Consider the following 22,638-nt stretch of genomic DNA (forward strand, 5'->3'; position numbering starts at 1 on the left):
ATCATAGCATTTCGGTTTGGACGAATATTTGGATTACTTTGATTAATAATAACGTGAATGTAACTTCAAATTAAATCTCACGTGGATATTTCTATGGAATTTACTTCTTGGGCTGATGAAGAATGGCCTTAAATATGGAGCGTGAGTCATGCTCACTTTGGAAAGCAGGCATCATCTGTGACGAATGGCACAGATTCTTAAAACTGAGGGGGAAAGAGGAGCTCTAGGATGGCGGGGATAATATTTAGCTTTGATGAGTTGCATGCATGATTCGGGATGCCAATTAGGCAGAGAAAGCTTCGAAGGATGATAATGAGATATTTCAGATATTACTTCTGGCTCGACTCGGACTTGGTCATTTGGCTACCTTCTGTATAAAAGTAGCCATCAATATCATGGGTTGATGTCAGCATAGAAAACACACGAGAACGAGGGCATCTCCATTCTAACACATTTTTCAAGTGGAAGCACAGATATAATAACAACAATAAACAGCTCTTGTAAAGTGCATATCACAATTTGGTAATAACGTCTTTAAGCGCTTCCAAAGGACTTGGATATTATTACCCCAGCTTTAGAAATTAGAAACTTTTTTTTTTCATTTGGACCTTCCTATACCTTGACCTTTCTTTACAAAGTCAGCCAGATGTAGCAGTACTTACCGTAGCAGCTGCAATAGCGGCTGTTTGAGCAGCAATGGCGGTTCCCTTTTTCGCATTCTTGAATCCTTCTGTTCCCTACAAGATATAATAAAAAAAGACACATCAACATATTTAGAGTTCCATCACAAAAGCTTAAAACATATGTTCTCCAAGGAAATGTTTTATGAAAGGACAGATGGATGTTTTATCCGACAAAGTCTGCTTTATCTGACAGTTTCCATAGGAATAGTCAAAGACCAGTGATTCTCGGCCAATCAGATTCATGGACAATTGTCTGATCTGAAAACTCGTCAGACGACGAATGCTAATGCAACACTCTCTGTCTCCAGTAGAGCGAGGAATTCACAAAAATGAATATAACATTTTGTAAAAAACATGTGAAAAAATCTACATTGTAACAACCACATTCCTGTAGCGAATAGAACTTGCTCAAAGGAATTTCTTTCTTCAGAAAAAGGACACACACAATGAAATACTCCCATATAATTGGATTAAAAAAGTTCTTAATGATATGACACATATCACCAACTACTATCAATATGTGACTTACAAAGGCATGAAACTGATTTTTAAAGATGATAGGCATTATAGCTCTACTGCTCTCAAAGTATTCTTCCAGGCATAGTGATAAAGGCAAAGGTAAAACATACATGTAAATATATCAAAACAAAATCACATACTGAGAGAATCTGGCTGACCTCAGCATCAATACATGAAGAATCAATTCCTTTTACAGCACACACAAAGTCTTATGCATTACCAATCAGTCTTCTCTTCATCATTCAACTATATTGTATGCAAATTTATGCATGTTTCTTTGTATTTGGCCAGCGGGTTGATGAAAGCATATCCAGTTCCCCCTGTAAGGCATTCTTTTTGTGGCACAAGCCATGATTTACAGTCACAAAACTTTGGAACTATGACTCCAGTTTTGCGGTGTTTGGGGGAACATCTTAAAAAAAAAAGAAGTTGTCTAGACAGTATGCAAATGAGCCCCCCCTGCAAAAAACATTACATGTATGAAATGATAGACGTACTTAGTATCCGTCTTGTCAGTGGCTTGTAAGACATAGCAACAACAAATGTTGATTGTATATCTATCACTAACAGGTTTGAAAGGAACACCTTGTTACTAGGTTTCCATGAAAGAAAGATGCATAAATAGTAAAAGAGAATAAAATTCAATTAAGATGTCTACATTACTTGTTGCTATGCTATGGCTGGCAAGCCTCTGGCTAGCTGTCTTATTGTCAAGAGCAACTTTTGATGATTTGATTGAAAAGGTATGTAAAGAACTTGAATTTGTTATTAATAGGTCTAGATTGGTACACTTCCCGTCATCAAATGCCAATTCAACTGTTTCCGACATCTGTGGGGATTTCCCCTCCCCAGAATAACGCATCAGTAAAAACACATCTGCAGTGTGCTTCAGTGTTTGTGTGAATTACATGTGTTAAATTAATGATCAATCATATATTAATTGTTTGATATGGCAAACTTGACACTTGCTGTTGGAGTGCAACATAGTTAAATCCAGTATTCTGACCAAATTCAACCATGCCGTTTAAAAGCTGCTTAGAATTAGGAGTGGGCTATAAATGGGTGATTTTTGGTTTTACTGTGGGAACAGTTTTTTTGTGTTCCTTTTACCTTATCTCAACATGAAATGACAATATTTTTTGTCTCGGGTCCGAGAAAAAAGTGTGCCGGGTCAAAATCCAAAATGGCCGCCAGAACCTCCCAAAATCACAGTTTTGGCCACAACTTTTTTATTTGGTGGTCATTTTCTCTGGTTTTGGTGTCTATTCATATGTTTTGGGGGGCAGGCAATTTGTTTTTCCTATAATTAGTACTTTTAAACCATTATTTGTAGAGTTAAAAGGTAATTATACCTAAATTTTCCCATTTTTGTAGCCTTTTTTTCAGCCAAAAAGTGGGTTTTATCATCCTGGGGTTCTGGGATATTAGATGGTACGAGGTCAACAATAGCAAGCAGCTTCATGTAGCTATATTTCTTTTATTCCTCCACTTTGGGTTTTACGGATATTTGTGAAATATATCTTATCAAATAAAAGAAAATGTCATTTATCCATAGGGGCTATACGGTGTACAATGCACTGTACATACTACACTGCATATATCCATGCATTGGCCACCATGGCATATGACGAGGCCTGTATATAAACTATAGTGTCATAGAAATGAGCTTCAAAGGTTTAGAATTAGATTGTGAATTTGATTCCTTGTCAGCTGATGTACATGGTGAAACCAGCAAAGTAAATTACACTTACATGTAAATATCACAAACATGTATACGTACATCACATTTTTAGCCATATCTTTTTCATTTGGAGGCTTTTTTTTAAAACCTGGTTCTGGTGTCTAACTGGCCTATGTTTATGGGGTCAGGTAACTACTAGTATCATGGTAACGCTGATCAACAGCCAATCAGAATAAAGGATTGCATGCAAGTTACCATTAAGTTAGTTAACATAATGGTAAATTTTTATGCAACGGGGCCCAGAATAGCTACAGTGTAAATTACCTCTCTCCGCCCCCTGAATTAGCATATTTGACAAAACATGTCCTCAATTTCTGAGACAAAACATATCTTCAATTTCTGAGGCATCTAATTCTAAACCTGAGAGCTCATTTCTATGACACTATAGTTTATACAAGCCTTGTTATCTGTCATGGTGGCCAATGCATTTATGCAGTGCAGTATGTATGTACAGTACATTGTACATATGTATACTGTATAGCCCCAATGGATAATTGAATTTTTTTTTATTTAATAAGATATATTTCACAAATATCCGTAAAACCCAAAGTGGAGGAATAAAAGCAATATAGCTATATGAAGCTGCTTGCTATTGTTGACCTCGTACCATCTAATATCCCAGAACCCCAGGTAGTACCTACTTTTTGGCTGAAAAAAGGCTACAAAAATGGGAAAATTTAGGTATAATTACCTTTTAACTCTACAAATAATGGTTTAAAAGTACTAATTATAGGAAAAACAAATTGCCTGCCCCCCAAAACATATGAATAGACACCAAAACCAGAGAAATTGACCACCAAGTAAAAAAGTTGTGGCCAAAACTGTGATTTTGGGGGGTTTTGGCGGCCATTTTGGATTTTGGCCCGGCACACTTTTTTCTCGGACCCGAGACAAAAAATATTGTCATTTCATGTTGAGATACATTACAAGGAATAAAAAAAAACTGTTGTCATATTGAAATTACAAAAAAAGTATTTTTGACCCATGTATAGCCCACTCCAATTAGAATGTAAACAACCACAAAAGGTACAGTTTGGATAATTACAATTTTTAACATTTTGTATACCAATCCAATCTTGTGGAAAAACTTAGCAAATTATCCTTATTCTTTTGTAGATGTTAATATTGCTTTTGCTACTAATCTTAGAGAACTAAACTCAAATCTACATGTAGCTCACAACTCTAACCATATGGCTATGTGCGTATGGATACTGATAGTCTTGATAACCATACCCTTTGATCACCAAATAAACCTAAATTATGCGTTTTTGTTAAAGATACGATAGTCATCCAATCTTTATTTCTTTGAAAAAAAGGAAGTGCTTAGAAGCATACTTTAAGTATTTGTTTTCCTGGCAAATATTGTAGTATGAATGTTGTAAAGTTAAGTAGAAAATTATTCATTATTCTAGGCGGTTTATATTTCAAGACTATGTGATCAAAACATAGGGTAACAGTCCGGAACTCTATGAGTATGTTAGACCTTGGGCATGTGCTGTCCAAAGCGAATATGGTAAACAGTTTTAAATCTGTCAAAAATTCAAACACACAAAAGTGTTTGACTATTTTTTTTTATAGAGTGTGGATAACTTTTCATAACAAAAAGGAGGCTTTAGTACTTCCAAGGTATGAATTCTAAGACCTACGCCCTACGCAAGTCTTTAGCTACACTGTCCCACTTGTATATATATATTCTTGATTATTCTAAAAACATGATCAGGTGGCAAAGCTAGCGTAATTATATATGCATTAGTTGCAGAGCCTTTCTGGACCAAGTGGACAGTCCATAGCTGTTGTGCAAGGGTCATTATCATTGTGCTAATTTGGATTGACCCAGCTGATGAATTGGGCATTTGGGATTGAAATACACTCATGATATATCTACTTTAACACACATGTGCTATCTACACACTGCTGCTCTCTCCATTGACAAAAATTAGATGCAAGGCTGAAAATTAATATGGTATGAACAAATCAATTCAGATCAGATAAGAAATAAAGTTATAACAAAGTTATGTTAAAATATTGCATTATTTTGGTTAAATAGTTAAAGGGATAGTCCGGGCTGAAAATATTTATATCTTAATACATAGAGTAGAATTCACTGAGCAAAATGCCGAAAATTTCATCAAAATCGGATTACAAATAATAAAGTTATTGAAGTTAAAAGTTTAGCAATATTTTGTTAAAACAGTCGTCATGAATATTCATTAGGTGGGCTGATGATGTCACATCTCCACTTTCCGTTTTCTTATGTTATTACATAAAATAATATTTTTTTCATTATTTCACACTTGTGTGAATAATATGTCTCCCTTATAATGAAATAAGTTGCAGCAATAAATATCTAAAATCAGATGTCAATCCAATTTTTCTAGTTCTTGGAGGAAAAAAAATGAATAAACCTATTTTCATATAATAAAATACAAAAGAACAAGTGGAGATGTGACATCATCAGCCCACCTAATGAATATTCATGACGACTGTTTTCACAAAATATTGCTAAACTTTAAAACTCAATAACTTTGTTATTTGTTTAAATATCCGATTTTAATGAAATTTTTGGCATATTGCTAAGTGAATTCTACTCTATTTATTAAACTATAAATTCTTTCAGCCCGGACCTTCCCTTTAAATGCATGATTACGCAATGAGTGGGCTGACGATTTCACCTCCTATTTATCCATTTGTGTATTATAAAAATTATTTTTGTCAATGATTTTTTCCTCAACCATCAAATATCATAATTTAAAATTGAACATGATGAAAAAAGAAATATGCAAAACCCCAACAAAAATCCTAGAAGTTCCTACCTGCAATTTCTACCTCAATACATATTAGATATTATGCATGGCAGATTATCAATTAAGAAAGATTAATGAATTTTAGGCCTACACTTCACCAAAACAGACTGCCATATGGTTGATGACTACACCATTTCTAAACTCTTGGCAACTGACGGAAAATAGAGCATTAAAAGGGAAATACATACACGCTAGCCGGCCTACGCCACAGCACCTCCTTAATAACAGCCTGCGAGAGCAGTTTCCTGATGTCATGGTATAAAAATAATACCTCGTAAATGGAGCATATGTCGTTTGCATGGAAGGAGAGGCTATTTGCGTTGTTGTGGATGAAATATCACCCTTATGGTTTATTCTCTATATTGTTGTCATCCCTATCACACTGCTTCTACCGCCCACTCTTCTCTGCCTGAATACCCCCCCCCCCTTAAAATCCTTTCATTTTTATTTTGGAAACCTTTGCTTAGTCTCTCTACCTTTAACATTATATCCCTCCTACTTGCTAGCAGCTACTCTTACTCCCTTCTCGTTTATTTTGAACTTTTTATCTCTATCATTATCTTGAGTTTTCTCATTCTTCTGATTTCTTGTTCTAAATCCATCTCTCTCCCACTCTCTCTCTCTCTCTCCCTCCCTCCTTATATTGCAGTTTCACACCGTTATTCTACGATCCTCTCCCACAACCATTCCACATCAAATACATTTCTCAAAATATAATTTCCCCTCTCCTCTCCCTCTCTTCCCCTTGTTTATTTCCTCCCTTGTTTACTTCCTCTCTCTCTCTCTCCCTCCATCTCCCTCAATAATCCCCTCAGAGAAAACGAATTCATTGACCCACTTCGGTGATCGCTTCTCCATGACAGACCCTAAAATGACTAGCCCCTGCACACATTTTTCCATATTTTGAACCGACGACGCGTAACCATGAAAATTGACTCGCTCAACTGAAACAGGCTTTGCTCTTATAAAGAAAAAATAATAAATCATCTGACAGGGAAGGCTTTTAACTTGTTACTTCGATATATGATCCCACAAAAGCAATCCTACCCCACCTATGTGTTGATTCTCACGAAAGCTAAAAGCTAACAAATGGAACAGAGCAGTGGTAATGTGAAATAAATCATAGAAAATAATAACAATCTAACATTACAAAAAAAAAATCATTTAATATATCCAATTCTCACACTGGCAGATCCAAAGGGGGGGGGGGGGCGCACAGCCGGCCCATTCCCCCCTTTTGAGAGGCACAATTAAAATTTGTAATGTAAAAATGCCGTTAAAACAGAAGTGTGCCCCCAGTTTTGGAAGTGAAGACCTTTTTTTTTTTGCTTGTCAAATTTTTTCATGAATGAAATCCCCTCGACTTTTGGTTAAAAACCCCTTTTTTTTGCTTATCAAATTTTTCCTCAAGAAAATGTGCCCCCCCTCCTTCGAAAAATCCTGGATCCGCCCCTGAATTCTCATATATTGCAAATTTTCTTGTGGATTACGCCTCGTGAATATTACCCAGTTTACCTGGTTGCAGAAAAATATCCATGTCTGAGTTGTTTTTTTCCATGTCCTCTTAACACTGGAAAAATCCCTTTTTAAGCTTTGGACAGTACATGTACATGTATACAAATGCGCCAGGCTTTGAGAAAATTTAAAGTAAGCAATTATTTTCCAAAAATACTCAATACGGAGCTCTGCCAGGAAATAGTAAATGTTTTACTACATGACACCGACTGATTATTCATAAATTTAGAATACTCATTATCATTCATAAAGGGGATATTAATATTATCATATGGTAAATATCTGGTGGTGATAGGGTTAGCTATCTCTTCTGAAACAGTTGGGGGACATTTTGCATCAGGAGTTGTAATCAAATGTAACTCTAAAATCAAACACAACCATCCTTCACAGAGAATCTGTTTACCATATCATTCTTCTAAAATGATATGAGAGGAACTCGAAAGTTCACAAATATCAATTTCCTCTTAAAGGGAGCACAGGCTCAAAATCCATGTACGATCCTTTCATTCGCTTATCCCTACGGCAAGCCCGTACATCACAACGATCTTGGAGCAGCGAACAGAATTGCCACCGAGGGTGGGTAGTTTGTCAGATGGCTTGTTTAGCTCGTCTTCGTACACAAGTACACACAAATCAAACATGTACGAAGATTCCCGAAAGTTACCCGAGCTGGGCTAAGCTTCAAAGTACCATGATTTGCTACTTTATGCTCCCTTTAATTACAACAGGTCATTTCTTTTAAGCTCAATACTTATTTCACCTGCACTCAAAACATTGACCAAAGCATCTCGATTCTACGTCCTGAGGTAATAAGTACAGCACACGACATGGAGTTCATCTCAGCGTGGGTCACAGAAGTGGGTCATCTCTCCAAGGTGATTAAAGGAACAACGGAAATCTTACCAAATATTTGTATTAATGCAAACTCAAGTCTTGCAATTAACAGATTTTTAAAAATAATTTGTTTCTGTGGTCCACTGGAGACTGCCCACTAGTCCTGGGCACCGATACAAACCAATACACACCACTGAACCGCTGCAATAAACAAATAGACGATAACAGTGTCAAGAGATATAGAAATGTAAATTCATTTGTCATATTAAATTTTGTTATGTCTATTGCAGCTTTCAATATAAAGATTCAGACCTTAAATCCATCATCAATTGAAACTCGATATCATTGTTATAGAAAGTGACAATGATGAGTGATAATAATAATGCTCGTGACTGAACTCTAATCTGGAATTTGCAAAAATAGTTGAAAGCTACTGTAATCCTTCAAAGTGATTGGCTGAAAGTAAATTGGTTATAGAAACTCTTCATTTGTTATTTAAACAGGTCTTTTCTAACTTATTGCAAAATACTTACACATGAGGTACGTGCTACAGTTCTCCCTGTATGAATGAATAAATAGGAGGGAGAGAGAAGGGGGGGGGGGTAGGATGAAAGAGAAATTAAAGAAAAATGAGAACAATACATATAGACAAATACTTCAAGAAATTTAATCATTTATCTTAACAAGATTCCATACCTTTATTTTTTAATCCAATTTTGAACAATTACAATTTGATCAAATTGTAATTGTTCTGAAAATTTGATAATGCTCTATGTAAATTAACTTGATTGATAATAAAAATATTCACCTAAATTAACTTGATCTTAGGGCATCCCACCTCTTTAAAACATTACATTATGTACAAGAATAATGGAGAGTAATGAAGAACTCCTCTGTAGTTCTACCTCATTATATACACATAAATCTAATGTGAATCAATTTCATAAAGGATTGTTTTGGATAGGGCTTTCAAATAGAAACCAAAAGCCTATAAGCCTCGTTATTAACCATTCCTTATCCATTAATTTTAAAAAAATTCTGCAAACTAACAATCACAGGAGGATTACTGGCTAAATACATGTATAAACCATCAAAGCCACTGTTTAGAAAAAAAAGGAAATTAATTCTGCAACATTGAACAAAAAAGTGGTGAAACTCCACGGTCGATTAGATTCAACCATGTTAACATTTTCAAGAATATCTTTAAAAACGTTCAATTTGCAGGTAGTTTGAGGCTTATCTTTGTGCAATGATGGAACATTCATGTGCACTGCCATTCTACTCTGTTGCAAAACCAAGTGGACTTATTCTTCTTTATTTATTGAGTTACTACATATGGCATCTGATTTGAATAAATTATAAGCTTCAAACTTATATGATTCGTCTCAATTCATTCAAACCAAAATTGCTGTTTGGTGTACTTTGCCTTTTGAAGATCCACTGATATCAAACACAAATCAAATAGAAATTTCAAATCATAAAATCAATCAAACTAATATGAGGGAGGCGCGATAGCTCAGTCGATAGAGCGGGGGTTTCAGATTCCGGTGACCCGGGTTCGATTCCCACATGGTGTGCTAGTGCCATTTGGCAAGGCATTAATCCTCATTACCAGGTCCCTCAGAGAGGACCTTAAGCAGTCAGTCCTCTGGTTGCTTGCTTATATGCATTCATGCTTTCTTAGCAATCAGGTAAAAAATTACTACCATTTACCATAATTATTTCAATTCTTACCGGTATGATCGGCAACTGATATGTGAGTGTTGTTGTAAGTTGCTTTTATGTTGACGATGGGTAGTTGGTCGTATAGTGTACCATTGAAGATCAACGAATTGGTGTCCGATGGAGCAATGAACGTCTTACTGCATGAAAACGAAACAAAACAGACCAAAGTTGCTATTATATTGATTGTAAATAGGCCTACACAGTAATCAAATAAGGCAATTATATAGTGTTATCTAACTAGAAATATCTACTCTGTGGTGCACTATCCTTTAGTTTTCAGCTGCAGCATCAAGTACCCAGTGCATTCAAGTAATCAATGCTGAGTAGTAGCAGAAGTAGTAGGAGGGGAGGGGGACAGGAAGAGGGGGAGGAGGAGGAGGGGGAGGAGGAGGAGGGGGGAGGGGAGGGGAGGAGGAGTAGTAGGTGGAGGAGTAGGAGTAGGAGTAGTAGTAGTAGTAGCTTTTTTATAGCGCATTTAACAATTATCAATAAATGTCTCTTCGTTGAGTTGAGGTACAATTTGAATAAGTAAGTTTTACGAGCTGCTTTGAATTTGGTAACGTTTTAGTTCACGGGTATTATCTACAGCACAATATGATCAATTGATTGCATGAAAGGTCCATGATTAAAGCTAGGCTGATGCCAGAGCTGATATTTGAGCTCACTGCCCTCTATTTGAAAGGCCGATGTCAGAACCAAAAGTCTTATTTCAATTAATAGCTTGACTAGTCAAATGTTGCATTATAAAGAAATAATACAATTGGTTAATATCCCTCTCTAATACTGCAATAAACTTCTATATCATTTTTTTTATAATGACTTGAAAAAAAATGAAATTGGGTAGTGATTTCCTCAGTGTATTGCTAATGATCACTTATTCATTTTACAATTTAATCAACACATCAATCATGGAAAGAATAAACAAGTAAGAAATACCACACCAAACAAAGATGAAAGAAAAGAAGGACAGGAAATGATGTCATACAAATGACAACAGAAGAACATGACGCGCGTACTTGAACTTACGCTAAAATCACAAGAATCCACCCTTTTCCATTGATAACAAAAGAAAGGCATTTTCCAAATATCTATCCACCTTGAAATGTGTACATGTATGTGGTAGTACCAAGGAGATATCTCCTTGGTAGTACATGTATTTTCAATGATTCATTGATGGCCCACATGGAGTATATTGATTTGATATCTGGGTTAGGTTTGTATTATCAACTTTCCTTTCTATTCATACACATTCCTGAAGTGACCTTCAATGGAAATTAGGTCAACAATGCTGCAAAGCAAAGAGAGCTGGGAGAAAAAAAAGATTGAGGGGGGGGGGGGGATGTGCAATCTAATTGCAGGGATGTAAAATAAATCCAGATGGACTGTAGTTACAGACCAATTGATTTCTGGATTTAGTGTGAATCCAAAAAATTTAGTTGTAAATCCTTTGAAATTAAAAACAAAGATCTACAGGATTCAAACTTAATCCAGGATGCGATTGGTCCTCACTACAGTCAAGCTGGATTTATTTCAAATCCCTGCAATTGAGAGTGTGGTAAACTGGGATTGGCAGTGGTAAAATGGGGAGGGGAGGTGGTAAAAGAGGGGAAGTTGTAAAATCGGGAGAGGTGGTAAAATCGGGAGGGGAGGTTGTAAAATGGGGAGGGGAGGTGGTAAAAGAGGAAGGGGTATTAGTGGAAGGGGGATGGTGATGGGAGGGGTGGGGGTGGGGTTATCCACTTCTCTTACTACTAAAAATTTGACTTTCAAGAGAATCACCTGCACAATTAGGAATAGTAAAAATTATTCTAAAAAAAGGTCCACTGAAAGGCATTGCTCATTACACCCTTACATGGGTAAAGAATTCTATGTGTAGTCCCATACATGCTATTTTGTGTGCAGCTGATGTGGCTCACAGCGAATTTCAATTCATTTTAAAACTGATGTAAATGACATCTCGAACAAGGGCTAGTGGTGATACATGTACATCTATATCCAAATAGGACAAGCCCAAAATGTATCATTAATAGATTAAATTCAAACTTGACAAGTAGGCCTACTGATAATCAGGTCAAAATTAATAACTAAGTCAAGAAAGTGGTGGCTGAGAGGCCTACCAACATTGAATAGACACAATGAACAAAACAAGACAACTATATTTCTACTGCACTATGTCCCAATGCAAAAAAATATGGCCACCCAGACCTATAACAAACTTCACCAACGGGATTGCCTATGCTTTCGCTTCGGCAATTTCCAGCCCAGAAAAATAACTGGCGCTCTGCCCACCTCAGCGCCGTCATCGAGAGATATTTACAAAGGCTTGCATTATCATACGATCTTCAGTTTCGAATGCATGGACCGATCTTCCACTCACTCGGTGCAGGAAAATGTACATGAACATGGAGCAATTTTGGCAGAGGTCCAAGGACTCGGCCAGTTTGCAACAAGGCATGACAGCAATGGCACAACGGTAACATTGAGAAATTGCAATGACGATGACATCGGGAGTGTTTCTCTTTTACAAGTAGTTGCATTGTCAGTCCCACCAATGCAATTACTTTGAGGGAGAATAAAAGAAATATAGAATATGAAAAACAGACAGTGACAACTGACGAATCTTGAGAAAAATTGGCCCCTTATACTTATAGGGACCCTGCCCCTTGTTCACACATTAAGCATTTAATACTAAACTACATAATACATAGTTGTCAAGCCTTACGTTTGGCCTGGAAGCCTGCAATCTTATGCTCCTCCAGCCTACATGAACCAGGTTTCTCTTCCAGAAAATAAACTTCAGACTTCCAAAGTCATTTCTTTTTAAATGGCCACATTCATCCCCCAAACAAGTTAAAGTTAATTTAAATAAAGAGAGAAACATTTTACTAAGTTCAAGGGTGATATATGAAAAAGTCAATAATGTTTGCAAGTCTTTATTTTTTTAATTCTTCTTTTTGAGAGATTTAGTATGTGTGGCATCATTGAAACCCTATGGTGAAATTGTTAATGCAGAACTCAAGTCTTTGTTATGTCACGTCCAATTCTGAGAAAACTTTCAGTGTTTTCTTGTTTAATTTTTCTGTTTTTTAATATTTAACTCAACTATGGGTGAACTCAGCCTTAAAAGTTTATCAAGCCTTGGCATTCTTTTCAACACTTCACATCGCAAGATGAAATAAAAATAGTAAAAGTGCGTCCCTTCCATCTTTTCACATGGCTGAAATGCTATGGTTTGAGTGGGCAAAATTCTTACTAATGAAGTACAACAACGCGCAGTATATCGCAAAGTCAGGAACAATATACATTGCTGTATCACAGCACCCTTCATAGTACATGAAACATAATACTAAATGTGTGGGTGCCGGTCTATGAAACCCACATATCGCAGTTCTACAAATAAGAAAATATAATCAAACTAGGAATTACAAAGAGTACGGTAAACCGCATCGTTTACAATACTTGACGAATAGTCTATATTTAGCAGCCATTCTCTAGCTTAGCATAGGGTATGCCACTATTCACTTGATAAGAAATGCTGGCAGTATTGTATCACCTTTCGTTCCTGTTAATATTGATATTTTTATAACTCTTTTTATCACATTACATATCTTTTCATTGCTTCTTTGGGGGGGGGGGGGCGGCGGCGAAAACAATTGATGCAGTGTAAATGTGGAAAATCTCCCAATAGCATGTTGCTTGAGTTAGTTCTTAATTTTCACCACTGCAAGGACACATCAAAATGCACCAAACAAAATTTATTGAACATTAAACAGAATCCTTTCAAAAGGAGCTTGACAATTCATCAAAGATAATGATTGATTGGTTGAGCTTGGATAAAATAAAACGATCTGGCTACAAGGCTGTAAGCTTGAGTGCTTTAACCATATTATCTTATTCTCTTTCATCAGCAACACTCCTTCCTTTCGCGGGATCATTCGAGTGTAAAATTAAAAATGCAACCTTCCATGCGGGCCTTAATGCGAGGACAGCTCTCATTTTAGCTCCCATAATTCACACTCCTCCAGGATTTATTACTCAAGAATAAATCTCAACTCCGAAGTGTAAGTCTGATAGTAAATCGACTTTCTTTACAAAAAAAAATCCTATGGGATATCACCAAACCAACAGCGAATATTTGCACTAACCATAAATGGAAAGTTAATTGTTGTACCTGTTAATATCCAGAAATCGTAGATATCTTAATGAATGACTGACCACTTGGCTTTATAAGGCCAGGGTCCCATAACACCAAGGTAAGCGATTAATCGTACGCTTGACTTTTACGATTGATTGTACATTGTAGTCAATGGAATCGATCGTAGAAAAATGTTCTACGATGATTGCTAAGCTTTGAGTTACGGGCCCCTGGTCATTCGTCTCTGACCCGGAGGATGACAATAATGACTGAATTGGGTAACGTTGAGCTAATTTATACCAACTGATACTGAACAATTCTATTGCCACAGATATTTGGAAGCCAATAGTACCGGTCACTGGACACCATACTGATTGGCCTTGTTGCCCCATTCATTGGCCCAGGGAGAGTTCTTGTCCCTTTTAAAAATCTCCCAATTGTGCTATAATATAGACTTATACTACAATGGACTGTGGCCATGCCTTGAAAAAAAAAGAATTTTAAGGCATGAGTGCCATTAGACAAATTAATCACTAGACTCTCCAAATTATCTGAATCCAATTATTGGGTACCAATCCTGTTTAAGGAGTTATCCTGTTTGATCTAAATTCAATTTATCAAATGATGGAGCTACTGTGCTGTAATCTACATTAGATGTGGACTAACTGACGATGCCACTGAAATGTGAAAATGGACAATCCGATGGAATCATGATAATCAAACCTACGTTTAACCTAGGTCTACCATAGAATTTCAGACCACCCTTCTATATAATACTGGGTTTCATATTTTTTAATACTCCTAACAATTATTATGTATCAATTAATTCTTTAAAATTCATGATTTTTTATTTTCCTATCCTTTCCATTTCAAGAATCTTTTTGGAGCAGGATGAGAAAATTTATTATGATTTTTAAAAAGGTGAATGAGTTGCCAACTGGCGCTCGATAAAAGTGTGGTCTAAGTTAACCCAAGTTTAACTACACCATGGCTATCATAGTACCATCCATTGAATATTTACATCTACTTAAAGGGCAAGTCCACCCCAAAAAAATGTTGATTTGAATAAATAGAGAGAAATTAAGCAAGCATAACACTGAAAATTTCATCAAAATCGGATGAAAAATAAAAAGGTTATGAAATTTTAAAGTTTCGCTTATTTTTCACAAAACAGTGATATGTACAACTCAGTGATATGCAAATGAGAGAGTTGATGATGTCACTCACTCACTATTTCTTTTGTTTTTTATTGTTGGAATTATACAATATTTCAATTTTCACAAATTTGACAATAAGGTCCCTCTTGGTTGGACCACGATATGTTCAAACAATGGTAATTCCACATGTTCATGTAGAAATGAAACCTTGTTTCTCATGACAATAAGGAGAAAATGGAAATATTTCATATTTCATATAATAAAATACAAAAGAAATAGTGAGTGGGTGATGTCATCAGTCCCCTCATTTGTATACTGACCAGGATGTGCATATAATTGTTTTGTAAAATAAAGCAAAACTTAAAAATGTCATAACTTTCTTATTTTACATCCGATTTTGATTAAATTTTCAGTGTTATGCTTGTTTGATTTTTCTCTTTTTATTCAAATCAACTGTTTGTTTAGGGTGGACTTGTCCTTTAAAGGGAGTAGATCACTAGACAGCAGGGTAGCTTTTCAAAAACTGATTAGCACCATATCTGTTTGATTTTTGTGCAGGTTAATGAAAGGGCCTCAGCTAGCTATATATCATCATTTTCTGCTGAAAATGGAAGTTTCTTATTTATTTCTTTGCTTCAGGGGTGCAACATTGAGTAAAAACTTGAATAATGTCTAGTAGTAGTTGTTGGACTCTTCTAGATAAAAGCAAGGAAAAAGATACATGGGGGCCCACGAAATACTAAAAAGAGCCCTGGAGGCTGGAAATAAAGAAAAGAGCCCTGGAAATGAAATAAGAGCCCCAAGAAATACCCATTCACTGCAATGTTACTGCTTATTATGTAGCAAATTTAGGCAGTCGGTTGTGAAAACAGCCCCCCAAAATGAAAAAATAACAATTTTTTTTTGCCTGATCAAATGTGTCACCATCATTCAGATTAGTTCCCAGATCAGTGAAGGAGGAAACCATTAATCTATCATTCTGTTAACCAGTTTATACAATAATTGTATGATCCACTCTGCAAAACGAACATATAATTTGCAAATATCCTTGTGATGGACACAAACTATCCTCTTGGCAAAATATAACAAAATATACCTATGGCAAATGAAAATTGACTGTAAATGTCTATACAATTCAATTTCCAAGCTGACTGTGTATTTTCGTCTGAACGAAATGTTACCTTTAAAAGATCCTATATACATTTTACGAGTAACAACATATATTTTTATCAAAATTTTAAAAAGAGGAGAGTTAAAAAGACAGATCGATGATATCCATTCCTCTTTCACCAACATCATCAGTCTACCCAATTTAAAAAGTCATGAAGCTATTTTTATCACATGTCCTCGCAATACTCCACAAATAGCCAGAGCAAGTTACATTTTCTGGGAACATTCAATTGGAGAACAGTTGTCGGTGAGTTTGGATGCGGCAAAAACACAACACTGCCAGGCTGCAAATTAAAAGGAGCTTGCCGATCTCCGATGGTGCGTTATATCTTAGCCAAACAAGAAACGATGACGTTGTATATCCGGAGTATGTGGGTGTCATTGAACTGAGCTGCTATTCACGCATGCTAGTAAATGTCAACGCAGGCGAAGCGAAAACAGCCTCATATATAGAAAGAAAGGGGAAGCAAGAAAGAGACAGAGAGAGAGAGGGGGAGGAGGGAGGTGATGTTTTGTTGAAGGCAAGATGAAAAATCGATGAAAGCGGTGATGACAAGGTTAAAATGAAGAAAGGCTTTTAAAATGAACAATTTGAATTGACGAGGGATAGGTACAACGTACATAGAGAGTAGATGAAAGAACTTGAGAAATAAAAATAGAGACAGAGAGAATGAGAGCCAAAATGTGGGAAGAGAAAAGAACTATTCAAACTGAATAGATGTTTGATAGAAAGATGTTTTAATGACAGAAATTTTAAAGGGAAAGATGAAGAGAGGAGAGGATGGAGAAAGACTGCAGTGACGTTGTCGGGGTGGGGGGGGGGTGGTGGTTGGAGAATGAGTTCAGACTTCAGAAAGCTTTTGTTTTTATTTAGATTAAAGTACAGAGTTGCGTAATACAGGTATTGCACCTACACATTATTATTTCTAATTAACAAAAGTAGTCAAATAGTTTTTGTCACTCACATTTCGCTACCGTACTCACGATATTGATAATAGGTCTGTGGTCACAGACTATAGTTTTACACAGCAGCTCTTGTATCATTTTCATGCATAGGCCTACACCACATGCTTATGAGTTTACCACATAGCTCTGTGTTGCTTTACTCTGTAGCGTAACTGTATCTTTCAGTTTGGGATGTGCTCAAAACTACGCAGTAGGAAGGATGGCGATAAACAAAGCAGGTCGAGTTCACCAATCACCATAACCTTTCACAATCTACGCCTATATATTCCATGCAGTTACTAAACAAGTACGAGGGTCTAGTGATGCTTATCTGTAGAAGACAAGTTAGTGTACTTAAGCAAAACAGCTTTCAAGAGACAAGTCCATACCAAGACTATACTGAAAGTTGAAATACATTTGTACATTTGAAGTAACCACTTTTATAGATACATACAGAGCTATGTTAAGCTATGTTGAAGAGCTCTATCTCAAGTTGCCCCAATATTTGAAAGCGATTTCCTCTTTATGAAAACCCCAGAGCAAATGACAATAAAATTGTCACCATTAAATGATTAATAATTTGTCATGTTTTCATTGAATATTACTGGATTAATTTTCAATTCCCAACTCCCAAGTCACATTAATCATTTCTTAAAGAATTGCTGAAATAGTTATAGCCGATTATTACCAAAGAGTTTTAAAGGCAATTAATTGAATAGTGACATTATATGAAAACCTACCTAACAATATATTGATAACACCATTATATCAAGCACACCCAGGAATTTTATTTTTATTCCTTTCTTAATTGATACATGATGATTAATAAGAACTACTTGACAACAACATTTCAAACAATATGATGTAGTTCTGTACTAAATGCTTTAAAACAATTCTGGCCCTGTGTTTCACTCTAAACATTGCCTTCATGATAACTAACCCTGCTATTGCTAATCTGCAAGCAGACTCCAATTTGACAATTTTAAACAACAATACCAAAGGGTGGAGTCGTGGAGACTAGTCTCCGATGCTACTTGAGTGTCAAATAAGCAGCCACAGTACACATATTAATCTAGTCTCACTACTTCAGACCCTGAATCATGCACAATAACAGAAATTAAAGGCCTGTTGTGCCAGTAGACTTGCATATAAAATGAATGCGAAGAGATGGCGTTTAGTTTAGCGGATGACATATGGAGTTGCATTCTTCGGATGGCATGGAGGATTATCCTTGTAGATAGCCAAGGACGCTAGGAATGTTGTAATGCCACAACGTCAATGGATGTAGGAAGGGGGTGGTACAGCGGTGGGGCAGGGGAAGGTAAGGAAAGGGGTGGGGCAGGGGAGCGATATAGCTGAAACCCTCTTACTAGTTCAGCCTACTTCTTATCATCTCAGGAAAAAATCTGAATTCACAAATCTGATGAGCGGTTTCGGTTGTATGAGAAAAGATAACTTCAGTTCTTTGTACATGAAGTAAAGGCATTGCTATTCAATAGATTTTGTGTATCAGTCATAAGAATCACAGCGAGTGGCAAAGCAAAATCAGGCAATAGCAGGAAACGTAGGGACCTACTTGTTTTCAAATATGGACAGGGAAGAGTCAGCACAACGCAACAAGTACAACTCCACTCTTAGGCCCGTATTCTTTACTGTGCTCTTTACTAATATTTAATGGTGAAGACAATTGTCATACTTATCCTTATGTTTTGGGAGTCAAATGAGCTGATACGTTGAACCTCTACTGTTAGAGATTTATGTAACAACTGGCTTTCAATAGTTAAACCACAACTTAAAACCAGAGTTTAAATTAAACCAGACTTCAGAATACGGGCCTCAGAGTAGAACTCTACATCAATTATGTGTGCTAGCAATGCTATGCCTCAACACCCCCTCCCCCCCAAAAAAAAAAATAAAACTATTCCAGTTTCGTCCAAAAGTGCATAACGACCTGAAATCAAGCAAATTTCTGAATATAAAATATTGAATAAAATCAACAAAACATTAAAGAATTATGTACAGATGGCCGACACATATCAAATTTTGAGGAGTAGGCTTGGCTCGATACCTCGGGATACCTAGGGAAGATTATGTCTTTATGAACAGAGGTCAGAGGCATGTTGTTATGCCTCTGTATTCAGTCCTAAAAAAATCTAATTCTAAGTTTTTTTCCTCCTGAAGTCAAGATGGCTGGCTTACCTCCAGGAACAGGGCTTTCATAGTCATATTTTAATATTGGATCACTTTTCCAGAATCTATCTACACATGGTATAAAGCAGCTTCAGAACTGTGCACACTTTATTAGATGACTAATGACTACTTCCATCACCACCAGCATGACCAGATGATCACAATCCTAATTCCTAAAGCAATGTATGTGGTCAACAATTCTAGACTAGAGTAGAGGCTAAAATGCAGGGCCTCCTTAACCCTGCATCCCTGGCGAAGAAAGCAAACCATCCATGCTTCCACTACAGTCCACCACTACTACCACTGTGTCAGTCAGTGCGTCTCCATCAATGGATTCCAGCTAGCTGGAACCATGGCATGGACCTACATGTACTGTATGTTGGGGCCATGCATGCTCCCTCCTCCCGGGCCATGCACATGGCTCTCTCCCAGCACCAAACCATGCCACATCCATAATCCACTATCCATGAAGTCAGAGTTACCCATCTAAAAACATTTTGTGATTTTATCCAAAGTATCAACCTCCAAGTGCACCTCCTCCTCTACATCATTCCGATCCACTGAGGCTGTACATGATGAAATCCACGATGAGCACTGTATAAGGTCTTTTTTTCCCCAAACTTTCTCAGAACAAAACTCCCCCACAACCACCAGATTCCAAAGACTCCACATGGCTTGTTGGAAGAAGGTGTAGTTCATTCAGTGCCTCATACACATGTGTACTAACTGACACACTGCATATTGTAACCGCCCACACATGTTCTATGCATTACCATGAGTTTGAGAGCCAACACTTTCTGCCTATTCACCAGGGAATTTTGAATCATAATAAAAAAAAGCAACCTTATCATTGGAACATAGCTCTAGAGAGGGAGAGGGAGAGAGAGAGAGAAATAGGTAGAAAGGCAAGAAGGGAGCTACTACGCTAGGAAATAAAGAGAAAGAGTGAGAAATAAAGTTGGAAAGAAGTAGATGGAGAAATATACACATTAACAATGCTTTTTTTAATTTTTTTACAACAGTGTTTAACCTTAGTTGTTTGACAAATCAACCATACTTAATTTATTGAGAATTAAATATTAACAATTAAACTTTGTTGTCAATGATTTCAAACACTTTCTAAAAACTGTTTAAACAATAACTTTCAGGTTCAAATAGTAAACAGTGTTTAATAAAAAGTTTAAACAGCATTTTGACTGTGTCAATAAAGAGAGAAAAATAAGGGAGAGCTTGAGGATTGAGGGAAGGAAAGGGAAGAGAGAATGAATGCAGACAGATGGTAAAAAGTGTTCATAATGAAAGAGAAAAGAGTGAGTGAGGAAAAGAGAATGATAGGTCATGCAAGAACAATAGAATGGTAATCCACAGGGCAGAAACCAGCAAAACCAAGGTTAGATTTTGGAGTTCGATGACCCCTCCCAATGCCAGTGGTGCAAACTGCATTCCATTAGAGCATGAATGGAAAAGTGGAAGGGTGGGGGGGGGGGGGGGTAAGGGGGAAGTGAAAGGGCAATGATGGTGGGGGGTGACACTGAGAGGGTGGAGTTGTAAACCCTAGATGATTATCTCATTGTATTTATCTGTAATTCAAAGGAGATTTACAGTATATGGTAAAGAATGGGGTTGATGGGGGCAGTCAAATATATTGTTGTACACAGGCATGACCCCCAAAACGTGTTTAAAGGGGCGTTTTTTTTCACTTTTGGACGCGGGCCGCGCATGCACTCGTTAAGGGAATCAAAAACACAGATTTTCACAAAAAAAGGGGTGGGTATGAAAGACTGGTCAATGGTCAATCGCAGGGTCAAACGTATGTAGGGTATGTTTTTTTCCAAAGCTTTTTTTTTAGACTAGCCAAACATGTTTAGTCTATGTTTTTCCCCAAGCTTTTTATGGTAGATTTATGGTATAGTGGGGAAGGATGTTTGGGGGGGGGGAGGATGGGGGTGTATTTACTTTATGTCTGAAATTTGAAGTCCATCAGAGTACATATGGCAAAGTGATGAAAGGGGGCAATGGAGGAGGAGAGAGGAGTGGAGTTGTGACTCCTCTGTTAACACATTCTCTATCTGCAATTCAAAGGGGAATTATGGTAAAGGGGGGGGAGGTGTCAGGTGTGTCATGGCGTGTATCTTTTACTTTCTGTCTGAAATTCAAATGACTTAACATAATGGGGGTGGCAGCCCTCACCTCCAGTACTAGGTTTGACATTATCTGATAATTTATGTAGGCCTATTACTTTGAAATTCAAACATCTTTATAGTTTAATAGTTCAAGTATTCGCATAAAAAATAAAAAATAAAAAGAAGATGAGAGGAAAGTTGTTGGACATAAAACGCTTTTATACGAACAACAGTGGGGTGGCAAAGTGAAAAGACCTTTTTGGGGGTATTCCCCATAATGTTCCCATCAAAGATAACAATTACGCACACATCTCTGATGGTTCCAATCAAACGAGGAACGACAACCAATTACAAATTATCTCAACAGAAATATGGATTGCGAAAATGACTTATCGCTGCATCTACAAGGACAATAGAAATAGGAAATGAGCTAGGAAGGGGGTAAACTGATGAATATTGATCGAGGAGCGGAAGTCCAATTCCCAAACCAAGTATGGCTTCCTGCCTGCTAATGCTCCTGCCAAACTTGATGAAATGTGTCAAGGCTAGCCCTGGAAAGGGGGGCTGGGGGAAAGGCCTGACCATATCCTACAGCGGTACATGAACATGATTTTCATCAGGTCAATACGAATCTGCTCTTGCTAATTGAATTGGCAACAATCCTACATCCATTTCCATTCATTTTGATACTTTGAAAAAAAATATGGATGTACATATATGATATGGGTAAACTGTGTGATGAAACCGACATAAAAACAAAAAATTTGCATTTTAATTTTAACAGTGATTTTGTTGTTGACCTCGCTCATTGAACTTGGAGTCTGGACTGCATAATAATCAGCTTAAAACGGTGTCCAAATTTTCAGTACGTTTTTTGCCTTTCTAAATTATATCAAACATGTACGCCTACCTGTATAAGGATTGGACCATTCCCGCTTGCCGTAAAGGATTGCAATTGTGATTGTTTATGATGACTGAATAAGCAGTTGAATCAGCTTATTTTTAATCTTACACAAAATCACTGCCTACAGCTTACAACCAAGGAGATTTTAAATCTCCTTGTTACAACTGAAGACATAGGCTACATGTGGAATACA

The 22,638-nt window shown here is 36.8% G+C and overlaps 1 protein-coding gene across 2 annotated transcripts in view; it reads right to left on the reverse strand.

The window, feature by feature from the left end:
- LOC129260477 (small ribosomal subunit protein uS11m-like) overlaps window positions 1-20,139 on the reverse strand; it is a 34,802-nt gene extending 14,663 nt beyond the window's left edge. Inside the window, exons 1-4 of one of the 2 annotated variants that reach the window (XM_064099855.1) lie at window positions 19,901-20,139; window positions 9,831-9,958; window positions 8,630-8,655; window positions 663-737 (exon numbers count right to left, since the gene is read on the reverse strand). In XM_064099855.1, the coding sequence (XP_063955925.1) occupies window positions 663-737; window positions 8,630-8,655; window positions 9,831-9,958; window positions 19,901-19,914 (243 nt within the window). In that variant the 5' untranslated portion in view covers window positions 19,915-20,139. Of the gene's footprint in view, window positions 1-662; window positions 738-8,629; window positions 8,656-9,830; window positions 9,959-19,785 lie in introns of both variants that reach the window. The other variant, XM_064099854.1, reaches the window with a different exon arrangement.
- Between the last annotated feature and the right edge of the window lie 2,499 nt (window positions 20,140-22,638).

This window comes from Lytechinus pictus, chromosome 5 (genome assembly GCF_037042905.1).
Source record: "Lytechinus pictus isolate F3 Inbred chromosome 5, Lp3.0, whole genome shotgun sequence".
Classification (NCBI taxonomy): domain Eukaryota; kingdom Metazoa; phylum Echinodermata; class Echinoidea; order Temnopleuroida; family Toxopneustidae; genus Lytechinus; species Lytechinus pictus.